The sequence below is a fragment of the Apteryx mantelli genome, chromosome 1, assembly GCF_036417845.1.
Source record: "Apteryx mantelli isolate bAptMan1 chromosome 1, bAptMan1.hap1, whole genome shotgun sequence".
Lineage (NCBI taxonomy): Eukaryota > Metazoa > Chordata > Aves > Apterygiformes > Apterygidae > Apteryx > Apteryx mantelli.
The window spans coordinates 159,531,661-159,555,835 of NC_089978.1; the positions used below are offsets into that span (position 1 = coordinate 159,531,661).

Genomic DNA, 24,175 nt, shown 5'->3' on the forward strand with positions numbered 1-24,175 from the left:
TCTGTGAAGCCTCCCCTCCCCCCAATTTATCATTTGTTAATAATGTGCTTCTATATAGTATATCAAATGTAGCTATGTTATTTGCTACACTTGAAATTTGTGCCACTGAAATTATGTCATTTGCAGCCAAATGCTGATAACCTCCATAGAGGGAAAGCATTTATGGATATTATTTTATGCTCAGATACATTAACTCTGAATTAATCCTGGTATGACAAGTTTGTTCTTTGTTATCAGGGATTAGAAAGACTAGTAAAGAAAAAGAAAGCTATAAAAGAAAGTGAACTGAACTGTCTGCAGAAACACTAGTCTAATTGTTTAAAATCTCTCCAAATACTCAAATAATTTTTTTTAAAAGCATTTCTACAGCAATTTAGCATACTTTGTTTGGGAAAGTAGCAGTTATCAAGCATAACAATAAAAAAAAAAGGCAGATTTAGAGCTCCCAATTAGGATCAGCAACACAGTGTTATCATTTCACCTTTCTGGTCTTTGTCAAAGCTTTCTGTTTGTTTTCATGGCCTCTTATAAACTCTAGGTGGTTTTTAATCTTGAAAAGTATAGAGTGGCATTTTGGTTTAAAATTAAAAAGTAAAAGGAGACCCACTTTAGTACTGTCCTTCTCAAACATTACTTTTAATATGTAGTCTTTTGCAAGTTGTTCAAGATCAGGAGAGATTAAAAATTTTCTCCCTTCGATTTCTGTAGTTGCATTTTTCCTTTATGTTTATTTATGCATTTGGTCTTCATTGCAGATACCAGTCAGACAGAGAGATGAAGCTCAATATTAGTTGCCCCAGTGGGAATTCTGTAATACCTTTCTACAGAAAATCATCAACTCCGGCCTCACTCTGCTCCACAATTAATGGCTTCTCGACCACTTGCTGTATCATACTGAACTCTGTCTGTACTTCTTTAAGATGGAGTTTGTTTCTTCAAATTTTATTTCCTAGCATATTTTGGAATTTTAAATATGATTTGGTCATGTCCTGAAATAGAAAAATTACAATTCAGCCTTTGCCAAATGCAGAAGTTATTGGTGGAGAGTAAGAAAACAGAGTTAGCATGCAAGACATACAAATACATATGCAACTCCATTATTTAGTTTCCTTCTCTCCCTTTTATTCTCATACAAAAACTGAATGAGCAGATCTTCAAAAATGGTTTTGAATAAGGTGACTTGGTAAATAGTCCTGAAGCTTGTATTCCATTATCTCAATTTGCATAAGAGCTCAAGCGACAAAAGAAGGAAGTTTAGCAGCTGACATGACTACCTGGAAGTGCAATAGCTGAATTGCCAAAAGGCATGAGACCGGAGGGGAGAGCAAAGTTGAGCAATTTTGAAAATGTAAGCCAAAACAAGAAGCCTTTCCTGCACGGAACAGTGTTCAATAGTTATTACTAACAATGCCAGCAGCCCACTGTCTAAGTTACTCCCAAAGAAGAGCTGTATGAGTTTATAGTCATAAGCAGATTGCCCGCGTGCATAAGTTTGACTGCATTTTACACTAAGATTTTCTTTATAACACGTAATGGTTTGACAAGAACAAGACATTTTCCTGCAAAGCTGCTGGAAGATAATACTACTGTATTGCAGTTGAAGTTGCACTGGTATTTCCTAAAAGTCATACAACTTTTACTTTCCACTAAACTGTAGATCTGCTTAATTTCAAGAAGAACAAGTTTGCTGTTCTCCAATTCTGATTATTCTTCTCTGACACTAAAATAAGAACTGATGAAAATAAAACAATGGATAGGCTAGGATCAAAATTGGAAGGCTGCAATCCTCAATTTATGTAAAAAGCACATGACATCCTATATGTTGCACTGATAGCAGCCTTAAAAATTCTATCAAACCACTAGTGATGCAGTGCAAACTACAAGAAGAGGTCCATTACTGCATTCACAAGATTTGATAGTAAAAAGGAACTGAACACCTGATAACGGACACCTAAAAGTTAATGGACGCTTAAAAGTACACCTCTGCAAAGAGCTTTTTCGATATGAATTTTTACAGGAAGCTGATATCTGCATACAAATCTCCCAACAAACTTTCCTGTCAGGCCTGATGAAACAGCACTAAAGGCATACTGATAAGCTCAAATTAACTTCAGCACCCATGACGAAAACCTTAAGGTGTTGCCCAGGCAGTCAATAGTTTCTTCCCAAGTACTAGGTCTTTTGCTCATAATTCACAGAAAGCAACACTATCTGGGGAATGCTTCACACAACCAACATGAAATAGTAAAATAGACAGCAAAATGGAAATTGATTATATCTATACCACAACAGTAAAATTTGTAATTTTGATTTGAACAAACTCTACGATTTTATAAAAGTCCTGTACTTAATTATCGCAGGATCAGACACGTTTGCACTGATAGGCACAAACTACCATGCTTTCACTTCAGCATTACAGAAACATGCAAACATCAAGCTAATTATCAATATGAGCTGTATCATTTCACTTTGATCTGTCATTCCTTGGAAAATGGGGGAGGGGAGTTAGAGATGAGACTATAAAAGGGAGTAGTATTCACAAATACTGTGCGATGTACTTTTAAAGAACTATCTCACACTAGCTAAGCATGACAAACTGATCCTATCATTTCTACTGCCCTGTGATTCAATAAACCTCAATGCAGATTAAGCATCTGCTTTCAGGGTTTTTTCCAGTCAAGTGTATCAACACTTAAGAGTCAGATGATATCTCCTTACTAGCTTCTTCCCCCTACCAATTCACAGTCCACTGGCTTCCTGAACAACAGACCCTATGACTATTCAGATGTGAACTACAAAACCACAAGAAGCCACATAACAGTTAACCCAACTGAAACAGATGATCCATATGACTTGGGTTCCAGTTTGCTGTGGGTGACTTCAACGCACTCACCTTTAAAAGCTTCTAATTACTAACTTCATGACTTTTTCTACTAAATAATGTCCCTCATTAGATTACATGTAAAATTTAAGGGAAATGAAAAATAACTTTTCAAAACACCAAAAGTTGTAATTCTAAGTGCACCAGAGCAGTACTTATATTTTCCTATTTTAATATGGAAAACAAGTCATGTTCCCCCTTTGTTGTTAACATTACCAGTGGTTTTAATGTCTCACTATGGACTGAATGAATTAAATGCATTTTGTATCTAAGCTCCGTTATATCACTAGAACGTCCAAATTTCAGACATCTTCCAAGTTGGTATATTAAGTACTAACTTACAATTTTAGAATTGGTAAGTTTAAAATTTAGTGAAGAGCTAGAGCTCGTACGAAGTCCTATTTAACTGTATGTTATGTTAGATATTTGATTTAAATATTTGAAAATTCAAACAGTAAAACATGCATTGTCAACCACAAGCAGAACTTACCGATTCTGAAATGATTTGCCAGCAACATTGTCTCTGTATGAATCAAACATAACATGATACTGGTCTCTACTCCATTCCAAGACAACCTGCAAAGAAAGAAAACTTGATGTCACCAACTTCTAAAATTAGACACTTACTTTTCTCCTTTTGAAATGTTTAATCAAGATCTATTTAATTCAAATTGATCTATGCATTAATACAGAACTGGCCAGGAATTAATCCAAGCAAATTTATTACACTGAACCAGCAATCAGACTCAAAACTGCAGCCTCACTTCTTTTAAAACAAAGAAGCTTTCCCCCTGTCACCTCAAGAAAGGATTTCATGTTTTATGGGCACACATTTTAAATAATTATTCATTTCGGTAATCTCCCCCTTGTCTCTCACATTTTAAAAATTCAGTAATGTTTTCTCAAAACTGAGACCTAAAATAAATATATTTGAATACAATCAGAACCCCCCCCCATGATTTCCACTGTCTTCCTTTCTATTCTCACATAGGACATACTGAAGTATATCTCTAAAATCTGAGCTTTGAAAACAAACAGCTAGGTCAGGACATATTGAATTATGCAAATTAACCTGGGCAAGACCTCTATTTTTAATAAACAATAGCTGCTTCCCAATAAAGATGACATCTTACATTACAGTCAAACTAACCTAGCAGCTAGGTCCTTCTGCAGGTCACAGCCTCTCTTCCCCCCTCTGCATTTCTGCCACCACCCTCTCTCCCCCCTCGAACTTGTCCCTGGAGCTCACCTGCCGCTGCAGTGAGCCAAGTCAGGCAGCTGAACCACCAGAAAAATGACCCTGAAAAAACAGATTATTTAGCTCCCTCAGTTTGCTTGTTGGGGCTGATGAAAAGTGGTGGGAATAAGACAGCTGAAGGCAGGGCTGCCTTCCCCAGCATGACCTAGCCATTAAGATCGCTTAGTTATAATGTCAAGTTACACCCAGCTTAAATGCCCTTTGCAAGCCATCCTCATTCCCACGCATGCGTATGTATGCACACACGTGTATAAATAAGTGTATATATGTACACACGTGCATGTGTAAACATATGCATGTACACACACACACTCTAAGCAAAGACCCATAGTTACATCTCCATTACTAACAAAGTATCCAATACCATGGTTCTAAACAGAAAAAAAAAAAAGGAAATCAAGCTCATTTTCATCTTGAGGCTATTAGGACATTATTACCAACCTCCAATTATTTCCTCCAGCCATCCATTTCAATGTCAGCACTAATATTTATATTAACATAAACCAAAGCAAGCAGATCTAATTTTGATTAGGACAAAAAAAGCTGGCTCTGGGGGTGGGAAGAAAGAGGAACAGCAAGCTTTGAGCAGACAACAGCGTCTTGCCTTATGTTGCTTTCATTGCTTTAGAATTCCCCACAGAATTAAAAAAAATGGGTGACCTAATAAGTGTTAGAAAGAATTCTTGATAAAAATATATGAGAATACTTTGAAAATGTTCTTAATTGTCACCATGCAGATATAGACCCTTCAAGCCATGCATAAAGACACTACTCTTTTGCACTGATCTGTTTAAACAATGGTACGTTTTGAAGAACACAATCATTTTTCTGTTCTTACTGTAACTGTCAGAAGAGGTCTAACAGTGTTTCTTTTCATAAATCTCCAAAATCCTTAAGCTACCACCATTTACCACAGCCCAACCATTTAAAATCACAAAAAGCAAAATGCAATGAAAACATCTCTTACTGAGCTTACTTATCATTAATTAAAAAAAAAAAAAAGAGTTTGCATATATTTCCATCATGGTCATTCTATAAAGTTTAAGAGGGGACAGCAGCTGTTTTTTGTTGTTGGGGTTTTTTTTGGTGGGGGGAGGGGGTTGGCAGTGGTGTTTACCAAGCTACATTAGAACATTTCTGGTAACTTTTTCTTTTTCCCTCCAGGAAAGAAAATTGAAATGCGTAATTTTCAAAATTTACTCTCACACGAATCTGCCAATTATTTCTTTAGGGATGCAAAAGCATGCTTTCCTAAATAACATCTAAATTTTCTGAACAACTCTAGTATTAAACAGGCTAGAAGTGGTAAACTTAAGATTTGGTAGGAAAATAAGTCTGAGAAGCAACTTTGACAGATTGTCAGCAAAATCTGTTGCAACTAAGAGATGCGTTGAACAGCAGTGTCTAAAGAAGAAAAAAAGCCTTCTGAAGCATGGCAAAAGTTTACTCAAAGTTTCACAGCACCAATCAGCACTGGTTTTACATCAAAGGTGACAATCATGTATAAACAGGCGGCTATTTGTACTACACAATGAATTGATTCACTCGTGATTTTCAGGTGTTCCAGGAACTTGTGAAATCTGCAAGACAGCAGATAAGAAATACCTTATATGACAAAGACCTACAGCTAGACAAAATAAAGTTCTGATCATGTACCACTGAAGAGTTTCAGATAACAGATTTCCTTATTTTTTTTTCTAAGTCTGAAAGAGTCCATCAAAATAAAACGGGGAGGTGAGGGAGAGCCGGGAAAGAGGGAGAGAGAAATTTAGGGGAGTCAGGAAATACCAGTCTGTTTGCATTTCTAACACTGCCATTCTTCTATATTGACAAAAATATTTTCTTTAATTCCATGAATACTTGCTATATTCTCAAACACTATATTGAAGCAATTTCTCCCTCTCCAGATAGCTGAGGCATTCTGTAAATAACTTGTCAATTTACTTTCATTGATGCCTTCCAATCTAGATAGGTTACTACAAAATGAAACTTTAAAATGTATTGTGTATCTGTATAAAAATCACGTATTAGAAAAAGCGCAAGTTGCACTGCATCATTGACAAAGCAGGACTGAATAATAAGCAGCAAGCAATATAATATAGACACTGCTGAGCTGCAGGCGCTTGGAGAGGCTACGTTTAGCTTCTTCACTTCTGGGAGGGAGAAAGATTCTGCCGCTCCTGGGAAGCGGTTTGATTAGCTTGAGAATAACCCTAAAATTCTGAAAGTTACGTTAAGCAGAGGCTCTGGAAGAGTCAAATCAGGCTGTTAAAAAAAAAAAAGTCCTAAGAAATCACCTGATAACAGAAATGGAAAAGATTGCCCAAGACAAGAAAACAGGAGCTCCTGGAGCACGCGGATTTTGCTCGGCTCTCCCCCGCCAAGGCAAGCCAAGATAGTTAGAAACAATCTAGCAATCCCTTTCTTGACACTTCAGGTTTGTCTCACGCCTGGAACTTGCAGAGGAGCAGCACCATTCCGTACAGGCATATTTAACTCCGCACCAGGGCCGACAGGCATAAAACCCCAGCGACTTTTATCCCGCAGTACTTCGCTGCTGCTTCCCACGACGCGAGAAACAGAGCCCCTGGAGCCGCGGCAGGCCTGCGGCCAACGGCGCCCCGCGCCCCGGCTTCTTCGGGTCATCTCATCTTCAAACCGCGATGGCTACACCAGTTCCCCCCCACACCCAAAAAAAGGAAAAAAAGAAAGAAAAAAAAAAGGAGAAAAGGAACCCCCTTCCTGGCCGCGCACACGCAGGGTCCAAGCCGGCGCCCCTCGGCGGCCCGCCCCGGCGCCCCCACAACCATGTCAGCGAGGGCCCGAGTCCCGCGGGCATGTGGCCGTTGGCCGGGCCCAACGGTCACGGGGCCGGGGCCGCGCCGCGAGGGGGAGGCGGGGGTGCCGCGGCGGCCGTACTGACCTCCCCGAACTGCAGGGCGGAGACGATCATGAGGACGAGGCCCCCGAGGCAGAGGCAGGGCCCATACCTGTGCGACAGGCAGGTATAGGTCTGGCGCTGCAGCAGCTTTAGCAGCATGGCCCGCCGCCGCCCGGCCCGCCTCACCGCGCTGCCCTGCGCCGGGGCGGGCGGATCCCCCCGCCGCCGCCGCCGCCGCCAGCGCCCGCCCCGCGCGGCACCGCTTCCGGCAGCGCCGCGGCGCCACCTGGCGGCAGCGGGCGGCGGCCTCGGGGCGGCGGGAGCCTCCGCGGCTCTGTAACGGCCGAGCGGGACGCGGGCGCCATTTCGCCCCCTGCAGCTCTGCGAGCATCTGTGGAGAGAGAGAGGTTTTCCCTGTTTCGCAGTTCCCCGCAGTGGGGGCGTTGGGCAGGTCCCTGCCTTGGCCATCCTTTGGGTCCCCCCGTTTTGTTTTGGTTTTTTTTTTCTGCTTTCCCAAAAGGCTCGAAACCAGAAAGCAAATGAGATGGGCTGCAACACTGTGCGATTAAGTCCCCACAATTTCTTTAGTTCTTCTTTGGGTTTTGACCCATGACCTTGAATGCTCAAGCAGGGAGCTTGGAGGCACATAAATGATAGCGATCTGCCAGAGGCAGGCAGGTACTCCCTACGACTTTTAAGAAATCATTCAGGGAGAAGCAGCCTCCATAGCATTATTTTGTGTCTGCAGGAGGCGAGCCACTAAATATGCTCCGAGTCCGATGTAGCTGCAGGGCTTTGCTGACAATGCTCCTCTAGACATTTGAAAAGTGAATCAATCCATGTAAGAATATGCACCAAAGAGCTAAAAATCACAGCAGTGTGGTTTCATTTTCATGATCATGCCTGTGAAGCTTCCTTTGTTACCTGCTGGCTATAGAATAAAATTTAAATGCTTTGGCATGTAATCTCTTCAGTCATTTCAATGATCTTGAAATTACTTACCTGCAAGACAAATTTTCTGCACATGGAAACACCACTGCAGCTGTGGTCAGCAGAGTGGCACCATCCTGTCATTGTTCAAGATACTCTGCAAAGCAAATTGGCTTCCCCTAGCTAAGAGAGATTGGGAGGACTCTTGGATATCATATAGTAGGCATATATTCTGGATTTTCATTTAAGCACTTCTACGTGTATTTCAGCACAAAAATGAAGCACAGGGCAATAGATTCATGGAAGGGGAACCACCAGGCTGGAAGAAGGTTATTTGTAGAGTTCTTTAAGAATGATTCTAGAGACAAAAACATGACAACAAGAAACTAGTTAGAGGTTGCTATCCAATAGCAGTCTCTGCAATCCTTAATCTGCATCAGTCTGGTTTCTGCCATAAAGTTCAGCCATATACCCAAGACACTGCTGGTATCACCATTGTCAAGAGGTTGCTTATCAGACAGAGGGACTTCTGGTTGCCAGAGCAGAAGAAGGTGGTATGATAGGCCCCCATGAGCCCAAGGACAATAGCACCGCTCTCTTTAGACCTTTATCCCTTCAAGGAAAGGTCATCTTCAACGTGGCAGTATTTCTCACAGCTTATTACAGTAACATTTCTGAGTAACAAGCATCACCCACGTCTTTATTTTTCCCTGTGGAAAGTAACAATGCCTGTCCATTCCCAGAAGTTTGTCCTAGTACATTTACATGGTTGTGGTGTGGGATAACCTCTATCTTTCCCTGGAGGACAGGACCTGGCTGTAGTTGTTCAAGACGTATCCAAGGATGTATGGCTCTTTGGCACAGCTCTACCAACCCACTAAGCCCCACTCCTATTTAATTTTGCTGTCACATTGTTTTTCCTTTCTTGATGGGCCATGGGATAAGATGGCAAATTTATTAGGGGATGTCTTCAGAGTCTCAGAGCCCATCACAGTGGCGTGTCCCACCCCCTTGTCATATGTTATCAGCTTGATTGTATCTTAACTGGCCCTTCGTGATATCACAGCCTTTCAGTGTCAGTATGCGGAAACCACTAGCTAAGTTTTCATCACATATTGTGCACAGCCAGCACTTTCTCCTAACTCATGTCAAGTCTTCTTCCTTCATGTTTTCTTACCAATGTGCCGAAGTACTAGCCTGGAGATATATAATCTTTAAATACTTGCTAGTACTTTCCTCATCATTACCTCCTGTTCAAGAACTGAGCTATTATTGCTGAATGACAGCATCTTTTACCACCCTCTATAGTGCCATCATTATGGCTGCAGTATTAATGACGGCCTGGTATTCTGAGTGCAGTAGACTGAGGTTTCAGTGAGAACAGAGGTACAGTATGCATGCAGATTATGCAAACTGAAAACATTAGTTCTGGTCAATAATACAGCATGAAAGCAGAGATAGGCTAAAATGTGCTTAGGATACAAAGCTGGGAGACATAGTCAACACCAAAGTGGAGCAGAATATCATTCAGGGAAAACTGGATGACTTTGATGCCTAGAATAATTAGAGCAAAGTGTCGGATGTTGCATTTACAGACTAATAAACACTTCCATATAAACTATATTCTATTAAATATAGAGATATAATAAGCTACTGTATAAATTATGATGGGACTGTGTTTTACTTTATGATATTTTGCCTGCGTTACTGCAGGTAAAATATTAATCGCTTGTGTTCAAGGAATATATGTTCAAATTGACACAGATGCATGAAAAGGAATGATCAGATCCTACTTTCTGAGGAGACACTAAAAAAGCTTAGTTGTTCACATTACAGGAATGAAGATCAGGAGGAGATAAGACTTCTCTCAGCAACAGATTATTTAGGGGGAAATGCCGGAAATGAAGAAGAGCTATTTAAGCTAGACGCAATGTTGTTACCAGGTAAATTTAAAAAAAAAGGGGGTTCTGGAAACAAAATAGGTCTGGAATATGTTTGAAATAGGAATAGTGGAGTCTAAATACCTATCAAGACTTGAGATGGAGCTTAGCCAATGTATGACAGCAGAGATAGGACCCTATACTTCAGAAGTTCCCCTATATTCCCAATTTGCCATGGATTCATACACTGTTGTCGTCTCCAATCTAAGGAATGCTTAATTATTCCACGCAACATGGAACAGCACCAAGAAGAAAGGACTAAATCAGGGCCACCCTCAACTCACGTATGTTTTTTCAAGTTACAGGGTACATAATAAGAGAAGCGGGTTCAAATCACTTTAGAAAAAGAACTTGAATCCAAGTTGCTTGGATCCTTCTACGTTTATCACTAGAAAATCATTTTAGGCTCAAAACCAGAAACCAGATCAGGGACCTTGCATCACCTTGAAAACAGCTTTGTTAGCCTGTCTCTGAAAGGGGAAGGTCTCAATTCAAAGTCTTCTTTTTTACATTTTCTCTAATACATTGCTTATGCAGCTGTCCAGGTGAATATCTTGCTATTGTATCGGAGAAAGGTACTCAATACAGGCAGGTGAACTGAGATATTCTGCTTGGGGCAACAAATTCCACTAGGTGTCAGAACACCTAAAAATTAGGCACTGCAAATATAATTAAGCATATAGTTAAGGCTTTGCCAAATCACTATCCATTTAAACACTTGGGGTTCTTGGAATCATCTGCTTAACTGTTCTTGTATTTGTATTGACTTTAAGATGCACCAAGCAGCACTTCCAGCAAAGGCACACCTTTTATGGAATGTGAAGAAATCTAAGCAAAGAGCCAAATAATTATAACAGAAACACATTCCATCCTGATCCTGCTTTTCTGCAAGTTACCTTCACCAACATCTTGAATCTCCTGGATCCTGGAAATCTCTCTGAATCCCAGATGTGGTTCTTACTACAGTTTGACATTTTCTTTAAAAGGGGGATAGAAGCTACTTTCATAACTCTCTTAAGACGGGGCCATAGTTACTAACTGGACTTAGCTGCAGAGGTCACACCTCCTCGTGGTCCCGCTGGATGCCCATTCGTGGGTAACCAAGTTGGCCTCTGCCCCAGTGTGTTGTTTGGTGTTATAGTTACTTCCTCCCTATCGACTGGTGTCACCGACCACTCGATAGTAAATTCAGGTGAATCTAAATTTATTCGACCATGAACTAGTAAAGTAGTCATGTGTCCAAAGCCCTTTGCCTGAGGGCTGACTAAAGGCATACCAGTTGAACTTGGGGGCTGGTTCATCTGGTTATATCCCAAACCCCCGCTGTCATGTTGAACAACCTATTAAAATCTTGGGTTGTGAATTTTGTCTTGGTGGCCACCCAGATGGGAGAAATTCTCCCTGAAATCACAAGGGGACACCCTGCGAGATTAATATCTGAGGAGGTGGTTCACCTGTCCCGAAATTTGACTTTTTATAATTCGGATGTGGCTGGTTGGGAAGGGACTTGTCCTGAACCAACCTATGATTGCATTAAAGATCTGCCAGAGCTTTATGAGGTCTTGGAGCCCATTGGATCACCTCCGATGACCGGAGCTGAAGAAGCACCGGAGAAGGATGTGGTAGACGTGGAGCTGAGATCTCCCTCTGTCCCCGCAATTGTTTCATCAGATGTAGTAAGTCCCATTCTGGGTGCCATGGGGGGAACAACTGACGTGGGAACGCCAGTTGTGAAGATCCCAGATCAACACCCAGCATGTCCGTGCTGTGGCACCAGGATGGGGAGAATTGCGGCTCTAATTGACCATCTAAAGAGGGCCCACGGCCAGCAAAGAATTCTCTTTCAGTGTTCCCGATGTGGGAAGACTAATGTTAAACATCATAGTATTGCCTGCCACTTCCCGAAGTGCCAGGGAGCCCTAGAACTCCGAAGAGAAGAGGATGCCCCGGAGGACCCCGATATATGGCGATGTGGGGAATGCGACCGCCAGTTTAAGACCAAGAACGGCCTCTCACAGCACAAAAGACTGGTGCACCCACAAGTCAGGAACCTGGAACGGATTGAAGTGTCTCGACCAAAGGAAAAGAGTCTGCGAGGCATGCATAAGAGCTGCTGGACGGAAGAAGAGACAGCTCTACTGCTAGAGGTGGAAGAGAAATACAAGAACGAGCACTTTATTAAAAAACTGATTGGAGAGCATTTGCCCACGAAAATGGCAAAGCAGATCAGCAACAAGAGACGGCAGCTTGCAGCTGGTGCGAAGACGTCAGCACCGCCAAGAAGAGCTGCGGCAATGCACGTAGGGGAGCCCCCGGTGGAGAGGGAGAAGATAGAGATGATAAGGATGGAATATAGGAAAGTGGTGGCGGAGAAGATACAAGCAGGTTCCCTACCTGCAAGCCAAAAGATTGCGTTTAGGAGGATCTTAGAGGATGGCGAAGATGCCTGGAAAGTCATCAAAGTGTCCGCAGTGGCGTGGTTATCACAGCTGGCGGGCCAGATCGCCGTAGCAAAATTGAAACAACTTAGGAAGCATCAAGCAAAACCCACGCCTGTGAGAGAGGAGAGAAGGTGGATGAAGAACAGGGCGGTGAAATGGGGGTTGTACCTCCGATACCAGTGGCTCTTTGAAGTAGATCACAAGAAGCTCGCTGGTATCATCTTGGACAACATCAAAGCACTGAAGTGCTCCCTTCAGATGAGTGAGCTGTATGGCTCGTTTCAGAGGAAGTGGGAGGAGGGATCCCCATACGTCGGCTTAGGTGCTTTCCAGAGTGCTGGTGTCGCGGAGAACTCTGCATTCAAGAAAATGATCTCCCCAAAGGAGGTTTTGAAGAACATCGCGGAAATGAATAAGAACTCCTCCCCTGGTCCAGACGGCCTTTCCCTGAGGGATGTTATTAAAAAGGACCCTCAGGGGAGCCAATTGGCTGAATTGTTCAATCTGTGGCTGCTGGCTGGAAGGATCCCAGACGGGATCAAAGAATGCAGAACGATTTTAATACCAAAATCCTCAGATCCGAGTAAAATTGAGGACATTAACAACTGGCGACCCATTACCATCGGGTCTGTAATTTTAAGATTGTTCTCACGGATCCTAACAGCACGGCTGCGATGAGCCTGCCCAATTAACAGCCACCAAAGAGGGTTTATTGCAGCCTCAGGCTGTGCGAAAAATCTTAAGCTCCTGCAGGTGCTTATTCAGCACGCAAAGAAAGATCACAAGACACTAGCGGTCGTCTTCATGGACCTGGCGAAAGCCTTTGATTCGGTCAACCATCATCACATCCTGGAGGTCCTCAAACAGAAGGGCGTTGATTGTCATGTAATTGACATCATCGCCGATATGTATGACAACTGTGTGACAAGGCTTGAGGTAGGGGAAACTCGCTCTGAGAAGGTTAAGATCCTCACTGGGGTGAAACAAGGAGACCCAATGTCCCCGTTATTATTCAACCTAGCAGTAGACCCACTGTTGTGTAAATTGAATGAGATCAAGGAAGGTTTTAAATATGGCAACAGCTCTGTATCATCATTGGCGTTCGCGGATGATCTGGTCCTGCTGAGCGATTCATGGGATGGCATGCAGAAGAGTATTCAAGTGGTGGAGGAGTTTTGTCATACTACAGGGCTGAAGGTGCAAGCAGGAAAATGCCATGGGTTTTTGATAAGGCCCACTAAAGACTCTTACACCGTTAACAACTGTGGCCCATGGGAAATTGAAGGGGCTCAGCTCCATGTGATTGAGCCCGGAAGCTCCGAGAAGTATTTGGGCCTGGGAGTAGACCCATGGGTTGGACTCTTGAAACCGGAGTTGCAAGAAAAGCTTGACACCTGGGTGAAGAACATCGGGGCGGCCCTGTTGAAACCACTTCAGAAGGTAGAAATCTTGAAAAGGTGTGCAGTCCCGCGATTGCTGTTTGTGGCAGATCATGCGGGAATGAACGCCTCATACCTCCAGACCCTGGACCTCGCCATTAGATCGGCGGTGAAGAGCTGGCTTCACTTACCTCCCAGTACGTGTGATGCCGTCTTGTATGCCCGCACAAGTGATGGCGAGTTAGGAATTGCGCGGCTGGCGAGCCAAATTCCAAATATTCAGGCTTACCGGCTGCATTGGATTGCCCATTCCTCCAATAACATCACGAGAACTATTGTTCTCAAAGAGGGGATCCAGAAGGAGTACAACAGAGTATGGATCGCTGCTGGAGGAAGGGCTGACAAGATTCCATCAGTTGGGGAAGAACTCCCTGTGACAATTCTGGCTGTACTGGTAGGCGGCGAGGCAGCATCCGAATGGGAGATGTCATCACCCAGAGTCATCTATCTGGTTCCTAGCAAGAGGAGAAAAAGAGAGTTAGAAAACTGGGCCAATCTAAGATCACAAGGCCACGGTATTAAGAACTTTGAGAATGATAACATCAGTAATGATTGGCTTGTGCATTATCGGGGTATTCCCCACAGGAAGCTACTAACAGCAATACAGCTGCGTGCCAATGTCTATCCCACTAGGGAGTATTTGGCGTGGGGGCTGGGAGAAGGGGCCCTGAGGGGGTACAGGCATTGTCCTGCGGAGTGGGAAACTTGTTCCCATATTATTGGATACTGCCCGGCGGTTCAGGAGGCCTGGATTCATAGGCATAACATCTTGTGTGGGATGCTGGCTGAAGAGGCTAAGAGACTGGGGTGGTTGGTATATATTGAACTGAATCTCAGGGATAACAACAATGAAGTCTTCAAGCCAGATTTGGTTGTGGTGAAAGGGCACCGGGCAAAAGTAGTGGATGTAACTGTTCGCTACGAAAGTGGGTTGTCATCTTTAGGTGACGCTGCAGCAGAGAAAGTCCAGAAGTACCAACATCTGGAGGAACAAGTGAAGGAGATGACCAATGCTGGAGAGGTGGAGTTCTTGGGATTCCTGACTGGCGCTAGAGGGAAGTGGTATAAAGGCAATGAGATCTTCCTCACCAACCTTGGACTCTGTAGTAGCCACTTGAAGAGGACAGCAAGACTCTTTTCACAAAGGGTGCTCCTGTCCTTGGTGAACATACTCCACATCTTTACAAGTAAAGGTAAGGGTGTTTAAATTATTTAATTGGCTTATATACTGTGAGTTTGTGTATGCAAAGTCCTTCTTCGGAAGGCAACAGTAAAGTTCTTCACACAGACGACATGGGGCTTGCTCTGTCTTCTGTACCGTTGAATTTTGCTCTTGCCCGGCTCCCTTATGGTTGAGCCAGGATAGTTGGGAAATGGGATCTGGTCCCCAGATGACGCGTACCAAATTTGACTCAGGCGGACGGGTCGCCTACCAAGCCCAACTCGGAAAAGGTGCCATGGAATGTTCCATGGTTCAATAATAAGTAAATAATTGCTAGTTCTTTTAAATGGAACTGGAGATTCTGTAATGTCTAAAGGGTTTGAGAAAGGAAGGAGAAAGAGATGCCTCAAGTTGCGGCTGGTCTTCTCCATTTCTAACCTGGGAAAATAGCAATCTATTGCACACACTGTTCCTTCCATAGAAAAGCCGGTGTATCCTGCAGTACTCCTTCCAAATCTTCCTCATTCTGATTTAATGAGAAGGGAGAAGAGTAGAAGCAAAATATCCAAGGCAAAAATATAAATATCTTCAGTAGAGGCAGAAGACCAGAAACAACCAACCTAGAATCTCAAGCATCTCTGTTAGCCAAGAACAGTATTCACTGCACACTTCTTGAATATTGCTCTAAAGCAAAGAGAATTCATGTCCTCATAGGCTTTCAGTATTCAAATCTATACTGTCTGACTGTTTCACAAACTTGTAGCACAGAACCTCTGTGAAGCAAATGTTATCAAGCACAGAGGTAAATAAAAAATACACCAAGTTTGGTGCCTATTTCTACTTTAGGATCTGATTTTTTGTAGTACAGGAGCTAATCAGTAGTACTCTGGAGGTTCAGCAATTAGCTCTTATTGACTTCAGTTGCATTTGTGAATGTTCAGTGCTTCTGAGCCTTCAAAGGTGTCTCAGTTCAGACAACCAAGATATGAAGGACACATAGTTAGTGATTACCCACAGAAAGTTTTTTTGAAGAGACTTGACTATCATCATAGAAGAGTTCTGCAGCAGAAGCAGGGGCCAATTCATATTTGCTTAATGTAGTTATGCAGCCATCCTTTCTGTTCCTGCAGCCACCTGCCCTATTCACAACAGATCTTCTAAGACCTTCTGTAAAGAATGTAGTTCTTCTACACAGCTGTGAATAGGTTCATCCCATACAGTGAAGGATGGAGAGGAGAAAATAGTAGACAGTCATTTCACCACTCACTCTTATTGTAGTGCACGTACTCAAAAGGATTACAGAAACCTTAACTGGCATTTCCTAACTTCTCAGTAGCTGCACCCTTAGTAAAATGTTTTAATATATATATTTTATACAAAGGTTTTATTTCCTTCATAAACTATATTCAGTTAAACTAAAGAGTATAGATTAGTAGTTTACTGTACAAAGTACCAGACATACCCCATACCCTATAACTCAGAAAATTCAGAAATGGTATTCAACTTAAAAGAAATCCAAACAAGGTATGATAATATTTTCCATTCTGTGGCATCCAACAGATCCTCAAAGTAATGCAAAAGGATCAAGTTCCACTTGCAACCCTGGAATATCTTCCTTGCAGCTTTAAGGAATAGAGGCAGGAATGACAAAAATCACCTGGGAGATGGTATGGGGAAAAATCCTGTGGAAACTATTGTATTAATGTCAAAAAATTCACAATTAAGGCAACAAAGCAGCTTTTGCTCTTTCCAAAACAATGCTGTACCATACCATTACATTTATCAGCAGTCAGGATTCTGGATTAGAAGAAACTGATTTTTAATGACTCTATAACAAATACATAAAGCCTTACAACAAAAGCAGGGAACATAGGTGTGGCAAAAAGGGACCTGAACAAGAATCTATCCTATCTCTTGAGGATCTAAAATCAAAACTTTTGGGATGATAGTGGCCAGTTTACTTATCAAAAGATATTCTACCAAGTGAAATACATATGTAAAATTACCTAATGCACGTACAAGTAATATTTGTAGTTAATAAATATTAAACTATATATATTTCAACTACTTTTTCTGCCTTTAACCTTCTTTATTATTAAAAAAAGAAAGTTTAACAATTAATTTGTACTATTCCTGCTAGCTGGTTTGCATGAATTAGTTTACTGGGTTGGGTTTTTTCTGACTGCCATTAAACTCCTCCTGCGAGCTTCAATGCAGACTGTTCCACTCATCCTAGCAAACAATGTTTTACAGTGCTGTGCATGAACTAAAGGCTCAGTCCTCCAGTTTCTTATTCAGACAGACACTCCTGCAGTCAGTGGAGTGTAAGGATGTTTTGTAAGAATAAAGCTTATATGACGGGCTCTAAATTCACTCAGCTCAGACAATGTCAATATATTTTATTTATATTTAGCATCACTTCCTGAAGGCAATAGCCATGGCTTGTATACTTTGTTTTGCAGAAGCTGTACAGAAACAGTTAAAACACAACAGGCAAAGTCCTCAAAAGTTCCTGAACTCCTATTGATTTCAGTGGCAATCTAAGCACTTATCTAAAAGTCTACTGCATAACTACATGACTATCTTTGTGCATCTGGTCTAAACAGTCTCTTTTCAGCAACATTTAAGAAAAAAAAATAATGGAAATAGTCTGATTAGCTTGAGAATAATCCAAAAATCCTCATAAATTTTACTTGGTTTACTGGGTTAGTTGGTTTCAAAGGTATGTACCTTTGAAATCACATCTATATATCAAGCAGAGATGGCATGTGTGAGTATCCAGGATTTATCCTGCTCAGTAGGAGGAGTAATAGTAGAGACTTAGCAGTGTGGACTTCAGGGAAGGTTACATGAGCTCCTGGTAAGAAGTATGGAAGTTGTTAGTGCACAGTGAAAGCTGCATTGCCAGGTCTTCACAACCTACACAATCAATGGCAACAGGGTTAAAACTAGCCGAGTTGCAGTATGACATTTTGGCAGCAGGGTGCACTGGTTCACCCACCAACATGGACCTACAGCTCCTCTTCTTGGGCAGCAGGAGCAGCATGGCAGAGCTCTGGCCCGTTTCTTCCCTACTACAATTCCAAAAATCATCCAAGGCTTCTCTGCTACACTTAACACCTTCATTTGTTGTATAAACATACTCTAAGGGCCTGCTCCTCTAGGAAGTTACACATCTTCTGTGCCCCTAGGAACCAACACAAGACTTGGGAAGGCCATAAGCAGCAGTCAAAACAGGCTGGTGAAGGTGTACTTATCACTATTTCAAAGAGCTGCATTAATGCTTTCTGGGAAAGGCAATGACAGAGAATGAGGTATTCTAGGACTTGTCTCCTCCCATTCCATAAAAGTACATATAAAAGTTAATATCTATACTTCTGAAATCCTATTTAAAACAGTAGCCTCAGGTATATTGGAATGAGTAGCTCAGTACAGTATGGCAAATTTGGTAATGCCATTAACTATCAGATACAATAATTAAATCAAAATTAGTCATTCAGAACTTGGCAGAGTAAAAGACAGTCACTAGGCAGGATTCAATCCTTCAAAAAAAAAAAATCTTATTTTGACTTGCCATTTATAGAGACCTTAGCCTTTGATGAGACTTGATTCCACTGACATTATCTCTTAAATAGAAATTGAATATAAATGACCAAGCTGTCAGTTTGTGAGAGGTGATGTTAGACTATGATGCTATGCCTTGAAATGGGTTATCCATAAATCAGTCTGTAGTAGTTATACCTTCATGAGTGGTAATATGCAGCTAGTGGGAATTTTCACTCAGTGCTGCAACAAAAATTGAAATTGGAAAATCATGCTGCATACTTTAATGTGTCACTAGTTTTGAAAACGCTCAGATATTCAGCTCTTAACCCACTGGATAGGTATGCAGGAAACATTAATGATTGTTCTTACTTATGAAAATTTAGCTCATAGAATTTTTTTTTTTCTTGCTTCAGATCCCATTTCTCCACCAGCTGACCACAGAAAAAGACATTTTATTATCACTTAAACAGCAGACCTTTCTATTTCTGGGATTTTTCTATTTGTGCAGATGCTAGAAAGGATATTATCTGTTTACAGTAAGCTGCAGAGTATTGCTGATAGGTATTAGGTGTACTTAGAGAAGAAAGGAAAACAAAAATATTTTAGAAACAGAAAAAAAGCAGTGACTGGAGAGCAAAGGATTGGAACACTGAGATTTTGAAAATTTCTGAAAGTGAGCATCCAGATGAGGCAACATGTGGACACAGTACAGAAATCAAAATTTCAAAGCACAATACTTACCAATATTTTACTCTAAAAAGTTCTCTTATTTTCTGATCACTTCAAATTGAACAAGCAGTCTACAGAGAGCCAGAAGAAACCTGAAACTCTGAAGATAGGTGTAGAATTTAACTGTGGTTGAATTAGTGGGAAATTTGGCCTGGTCCAATTCTTCTGCAGAAATTATCTGCTCTATCTTCTGGGGAAGAAGGGAAGAAGAGGCATGAAGTACTGAAAAGTATATAATTATGTTAATCAGAGGAGTAAGGCTGCAGCATACTTCTCAAAGTCTAGTTCTCTGAAGCATTGGATTATTTTGAAGAAAAGGATACAATTTAATGTTTTAACACTAAAAGCATAGGGCCTTCAGCACATTGATGATATTGTTGCAAAAAAGTGCTAGAATTTAGCACTTATTTTGTTAATTCTGGCCATATGAATTTAATGGCTAGAATGAGCAGGGTAGCCTTTTAAATCCACTCAGTAATGCACTGAGCAGAAGAAATGGAGGTACCTTTGTGGCAAGGAGTGCTTGAGAAGATTTTGTGGCTATATTACTTGGCACATACTTTTTACCTGATACTGGTGAGGTGGTGGGGTCAGAATATCAGAAGAGTAAAACTGCCATTAAAATCAATTTAATCTTGGTTAGTTAGCTCTGAATCATCTGACATGTATCACAGCATTAGGTAGAAAGATGAAGTAAAGGAACTGTTTAGGAGGAAGAATTTCCTTTATTGCTTGGAAATAACCTTTCTATGTCTAAAAATGCTTAAGAGACTACACAGTGGAGTGGAAATAATTACTACAAGGTCTTTTTAGAAAGCCCTGCTAACTATCCTTCTTCATATTTGCTTTGTATCTATTTTAATTCAAAACACCACTTGAACTGATCATGCAGCCCCTGTTCTGTTGTATTCTACATTTACAGTGAATTACTCTGTTATCTCCAGAGAAAAATAGGCTTTGGCTTCTTGCTCTATGAGCCTCCAAGGAACAACTTGAATCCCATAGGGCTTGCCCCAGGGAGAAGGACTTTCTCTAGCAGGGCAGCAGCATGTGACCCCATGAGGTAGAGCGACCCAGCTGGGTGGGCTCCAATGGGTGGCCCCAGGCCACTGCTACCTACAGAAGAAGACTGGAAAACATTGGCAAAGGTCAAGAAAGAATAGAAAAGGCAATTTGTTAAAATGAAAGGATGTTCTCAAAAGAGATGGGACAAAATATTTCCTTTTTGTGAAATTACATTTTACTAAACCGTAGTCTGCTTGTTACATATGTATCAGCTTGAAACAACAGTTTCAACACAGAGGTTTTATAATGTTACCCTGAAGCATTCTTAGCTGCTCCCTGCCTTATTAGACCTTGATGTCAAAGGTGACTAAACACAAAACAAGGAAGTTTATGAAAGAAGCAAACAATAAAACCAACAAAGTGCTAAGCATGGTGTAAACAGGAAGAAATAGTTGAATGTCCTAGTTTTAGCAATATGCTGTAGTAAAGGCAGAACAACCAACATCCTTAAACTGAACAGAGATTCCCATTCCAGCAAATACAGTTTAAAATATAGAAATAGGATCTGATTTTCCAGCAGCAGGTACTCCACATTTCCTGGAAGTTTTATGTTGGACATAGCATGTAGCTAGCTGCTTCTGACAGTTGAGGCTATGGCCTGGAGAAAAAGATATTTTTGATAGCTTTTCCTAGGATTGACCAAATTCTCTGTTTAGACTCTGATTGCTCTAATCCCTTTGAACCCTAATTGAACTCAAAGTCAGGAATTTCCTTACTTCCTTTCCATCTTCAGCAAGCAGCTTAATGTCAGTTACTGTGTTCCACTACGAAAACTGCAGAGGTACTTTGTGCAGATGGCAAGGCCACATAAAGAAATCTTTCATTTTGCTTTGAACAGTTGCCTTTTTTTTCCTAAGATGTATTTTCTAACAGTTTAGTGACAAAATTATTAAAATGCTAAGGCCAAATTCACCCACTGCCTTCTCCAGCATGTTAACTATCTCTTTCCAGAGTAAGGGAGCAGAGAGCCACTACAGAATGACTCATCTGCAGTTGTTTAGCTTTCAGAGATGTCCTTTCCTATCTTTTATAGCCCATATCTGTCTGCAGCTTATATATTCTGGAAGAAAAGATTTACCCCATTAAACCCTTTCTTTTGAAAACTTTTACCTGCAAAGCACTACAGTGAAAATACAGAGTAGATGAGTTAAAAATATACATTTTGAGGGATTATCTTCCCAAGAAGTTCTGGAATAAAACTTTTCAGATTTCTACTGTTGGGAGATGTCCATCCAAATCCCTCCTGTACCACAGGAAGCTTCTATCCTTTTCTGGATAGAAAACTACACAATTTAAACTCAGTAGTTATCTCTCTTAGTTCTTACGGGACTTGGCAATATTTTCAAGTTGCCTGCTATTTTTGACAGCTGAGAGTTTTTATCTGCATTGTGGTTAGACATTTGGTTAGATATTCTAATGTAGCTAACTACAGAAGGAACCAGAACAACCTGAGCAAAATAAACCATCTTTTCTTTGGAACAATATCATCTGAAAACTACTTTACAACTAAATCACGTTACTTATCAGAACTGTTAATATAATTCCGTGAACGCCTCAAAGCATAAGACTTCACAGATGTCATATAGCTGCTATTATTGCTATCCCAAACTTTATGTCAGAAGTGAGAATAGCTTACATATGCTTTTGTTACTGAGAAAAGGTTGCAGACCTTGGGCATGTGACCAAAGAGGAAGGAAGGAGATACCACAAACCAGCTTGAACCCTTCACACACTGGTCTGCAGAAGTTACAGGTTGTGCCTTTGGCATCTCCTGTAAAATATATCATTCTGGCACAACCTTTTTCTGACAACTGCTTCCTCCTTTCCAGCCAATACCTGTTCTACCACAGCAGTCCTCAGCTGCTGCACAGCACTCACACTCCAATTTCCTCATTTCACTGTACATCCCTTTTCTCTATACAGGCAATAAATTCTTCCTCTTCTCTCTCACTTTATCCTCTGCAAAGATCTGTTTCTGTTTATGAACATTCGTAAGTCTAAATTCCCCAGGCTATGTTGTTATAATGGAGCTCCCTAGCTATCCAGCTGTAGTTATACATGAATAAATCCAACAACTAACCTCCAAGTGGAAAATCTGCAGGCCACATGTCTTTATAGTCTAACTGCAATCTTCCTGCAGATTTTTTGGAGTATGTTTTTTTTGTTTGTTTGTTTGTTTTTTACACTGGAAACACTTTCAAGTTTAAAGAAAGAGTAAAAATGCTAGGAAGATAGTGAAGTAACAGGCCAAAAAAAAAAAAAAAGTCATTTCCTGTTTTATTTGGGGGATTTATGAATGTCTGTTTATGACAGCCAAAGGACGGTTGCGAGGTGCCATTTACTCCTCCTTAAAAATATATATATGATGTAAGAAAAAAATCACTTTTTTTTTGTCATAGGGCTTGCTAAAGGATTAGCAGATTGGATTAGCAACTTTTTCAGCATTCAGGTCAAGGCTGCTGAGCCATTAACTAAGAGCTTTTCTCCTAGTGCTTGTCCTGTAGCAAAATACAGGATTTTAAAAAGTAACTGAAATAGTTAACGTTACCCTTGCTCAAGTTTCAGACTTTCATTACTGTCATGTTCACATCTCACTTGTTCTTCTGCCATTCAGGGAATTCTCTACCAAATCAGGGAAGTAATAGCCACCACAGCAATTCTGCACAGAATCCATCTGAACACCATCTACAGACATTAAAGTTCAACTTAGGGAATTTTTTTTTTGGGGGGGGGGAGGGGTGTCTTCTACATAGTTCTCTCATGTCCCAGATCCCTTTATAACAAATGAGTTTGGAATTATACATTGCAGCCATCACTTTCTTATTTTATTTAGTTTTCTTTTAAAATCTACCTAACCTAAGCTATCCTGCTTCTCTTAACCCTTATTTTTAAACAAGTCTCTTGTAAATGCAAACGTACATGATCTGTTTACATGACTATTCATAAGCAATATAAAAACAGCTGAATGAGACATATTCTGAACTTCCATCTATCTTCTTTTCCTTACCAGACTTCCACACAGGGAACAAAAAGTTTCTAAACCTTTCTAGTTGGCAATCTCTGCAATGTCTGCTTCTTGCCCAAACACTTGACCTTCTCGAGACTTGCCTGCATGAGCACAGCACACTGTGCTTGTGGCCTCTTGGGCAGTGAGGAGGTTAAATGCATGAAGTACATCAGGGGAAGGATGGAAACAACTATCAGGACCATGTTGCCACAACAGACACCTTTGCAGTCTGTCTTAGCTTTGCTCAGAGGAATTTGGGACTGTTCACAAGTCAGTCCAGGCCTCTCCGCCTCCATTGTTTAAATACCAGATTGGATTCACCAGAAAACATTGTCTAGATTAGACAGATACAAATGCCAGAGAAGCAAAGTATGCAAACAATCTGTCTAAATTTAGAAGGTACTAGTCAATATCTGTTTTATCAATGCTCCAAGTGAGATACTTATTTAGCTAGAAAATGTTATTTCCCAGCCATTGCTTCAATCCTTAGACCTTCAGACTGGCCTTCACCCTAAATTGTTTTTAGCTGCCTGTGTTTTCTGCTAGAAAGAGAATGTGTGTCAATGACAAATAAAGAAACTGTTCACCAGCAGTTTGAAAAGTCCATGTCCCCACAAGGTAGCACACAGGAATGCATTTGAGGAATGAGTGCAGTTTGCTGGGACCAAAATAGGGTTATGGACAGGAAGAGAAGGAGAATGGGAAAGAGATGGGCCTCCCCCAGTTTGAAAATCAGTATACAAATTGGAGGTGCCATGGCAAAATTTATCCTAGGATGCAGGATTTTAAAAGCCTAAGAACTACTACTTAGGGTATTACAAAGAAGGGAACTTCTTACATGGCACTTTGCACAGCGGGTCTCTTTATGTACTTCGTCTAATTGAAATTACCTGACT

The 24,175-nt window shown here is 41.1% G+C and overlaps 1 protein-coding gene across 4 annotated transcripts in view; it reads right to left on the reverse strand.

Annotated features, from left to right (window-relative positions):
• GNPTAB (N-acetylglucosamine-1-phosphate transferase subunits alpha and beta) overlaps positions 1 to 7,189 on the reverse strand; it is a 45,861-nt gene extending 38,672 nt beyond the window's left edge. For all 4 annotated transcript variants that reach the window (XM_067308336.1, XM_067308330.1, XM_067308316.1 and 1 more), the window contains exons 1-2: positions 7,063 to 7,189; positions 3,372 to 3,457 (exon numbers count right to left, since the gene is read on the reverse strand). In XM_067308336.1, coding sequence (XP_067164437.1) covers positions 3,372 to 3,457; positions 7,063 to 7,179 — 203 coding nt within the window. In that variant the 5' untranslated portion in view covers positions 7,180 to 7,189. The remainder of the gene's footprint in view (positions 1 to 3,371; positions 3,458 to 7,062) is intronic.
• Between the last annotated feature and the right edge of the window lie 16,986 nt (positions 7,190 to 24,175).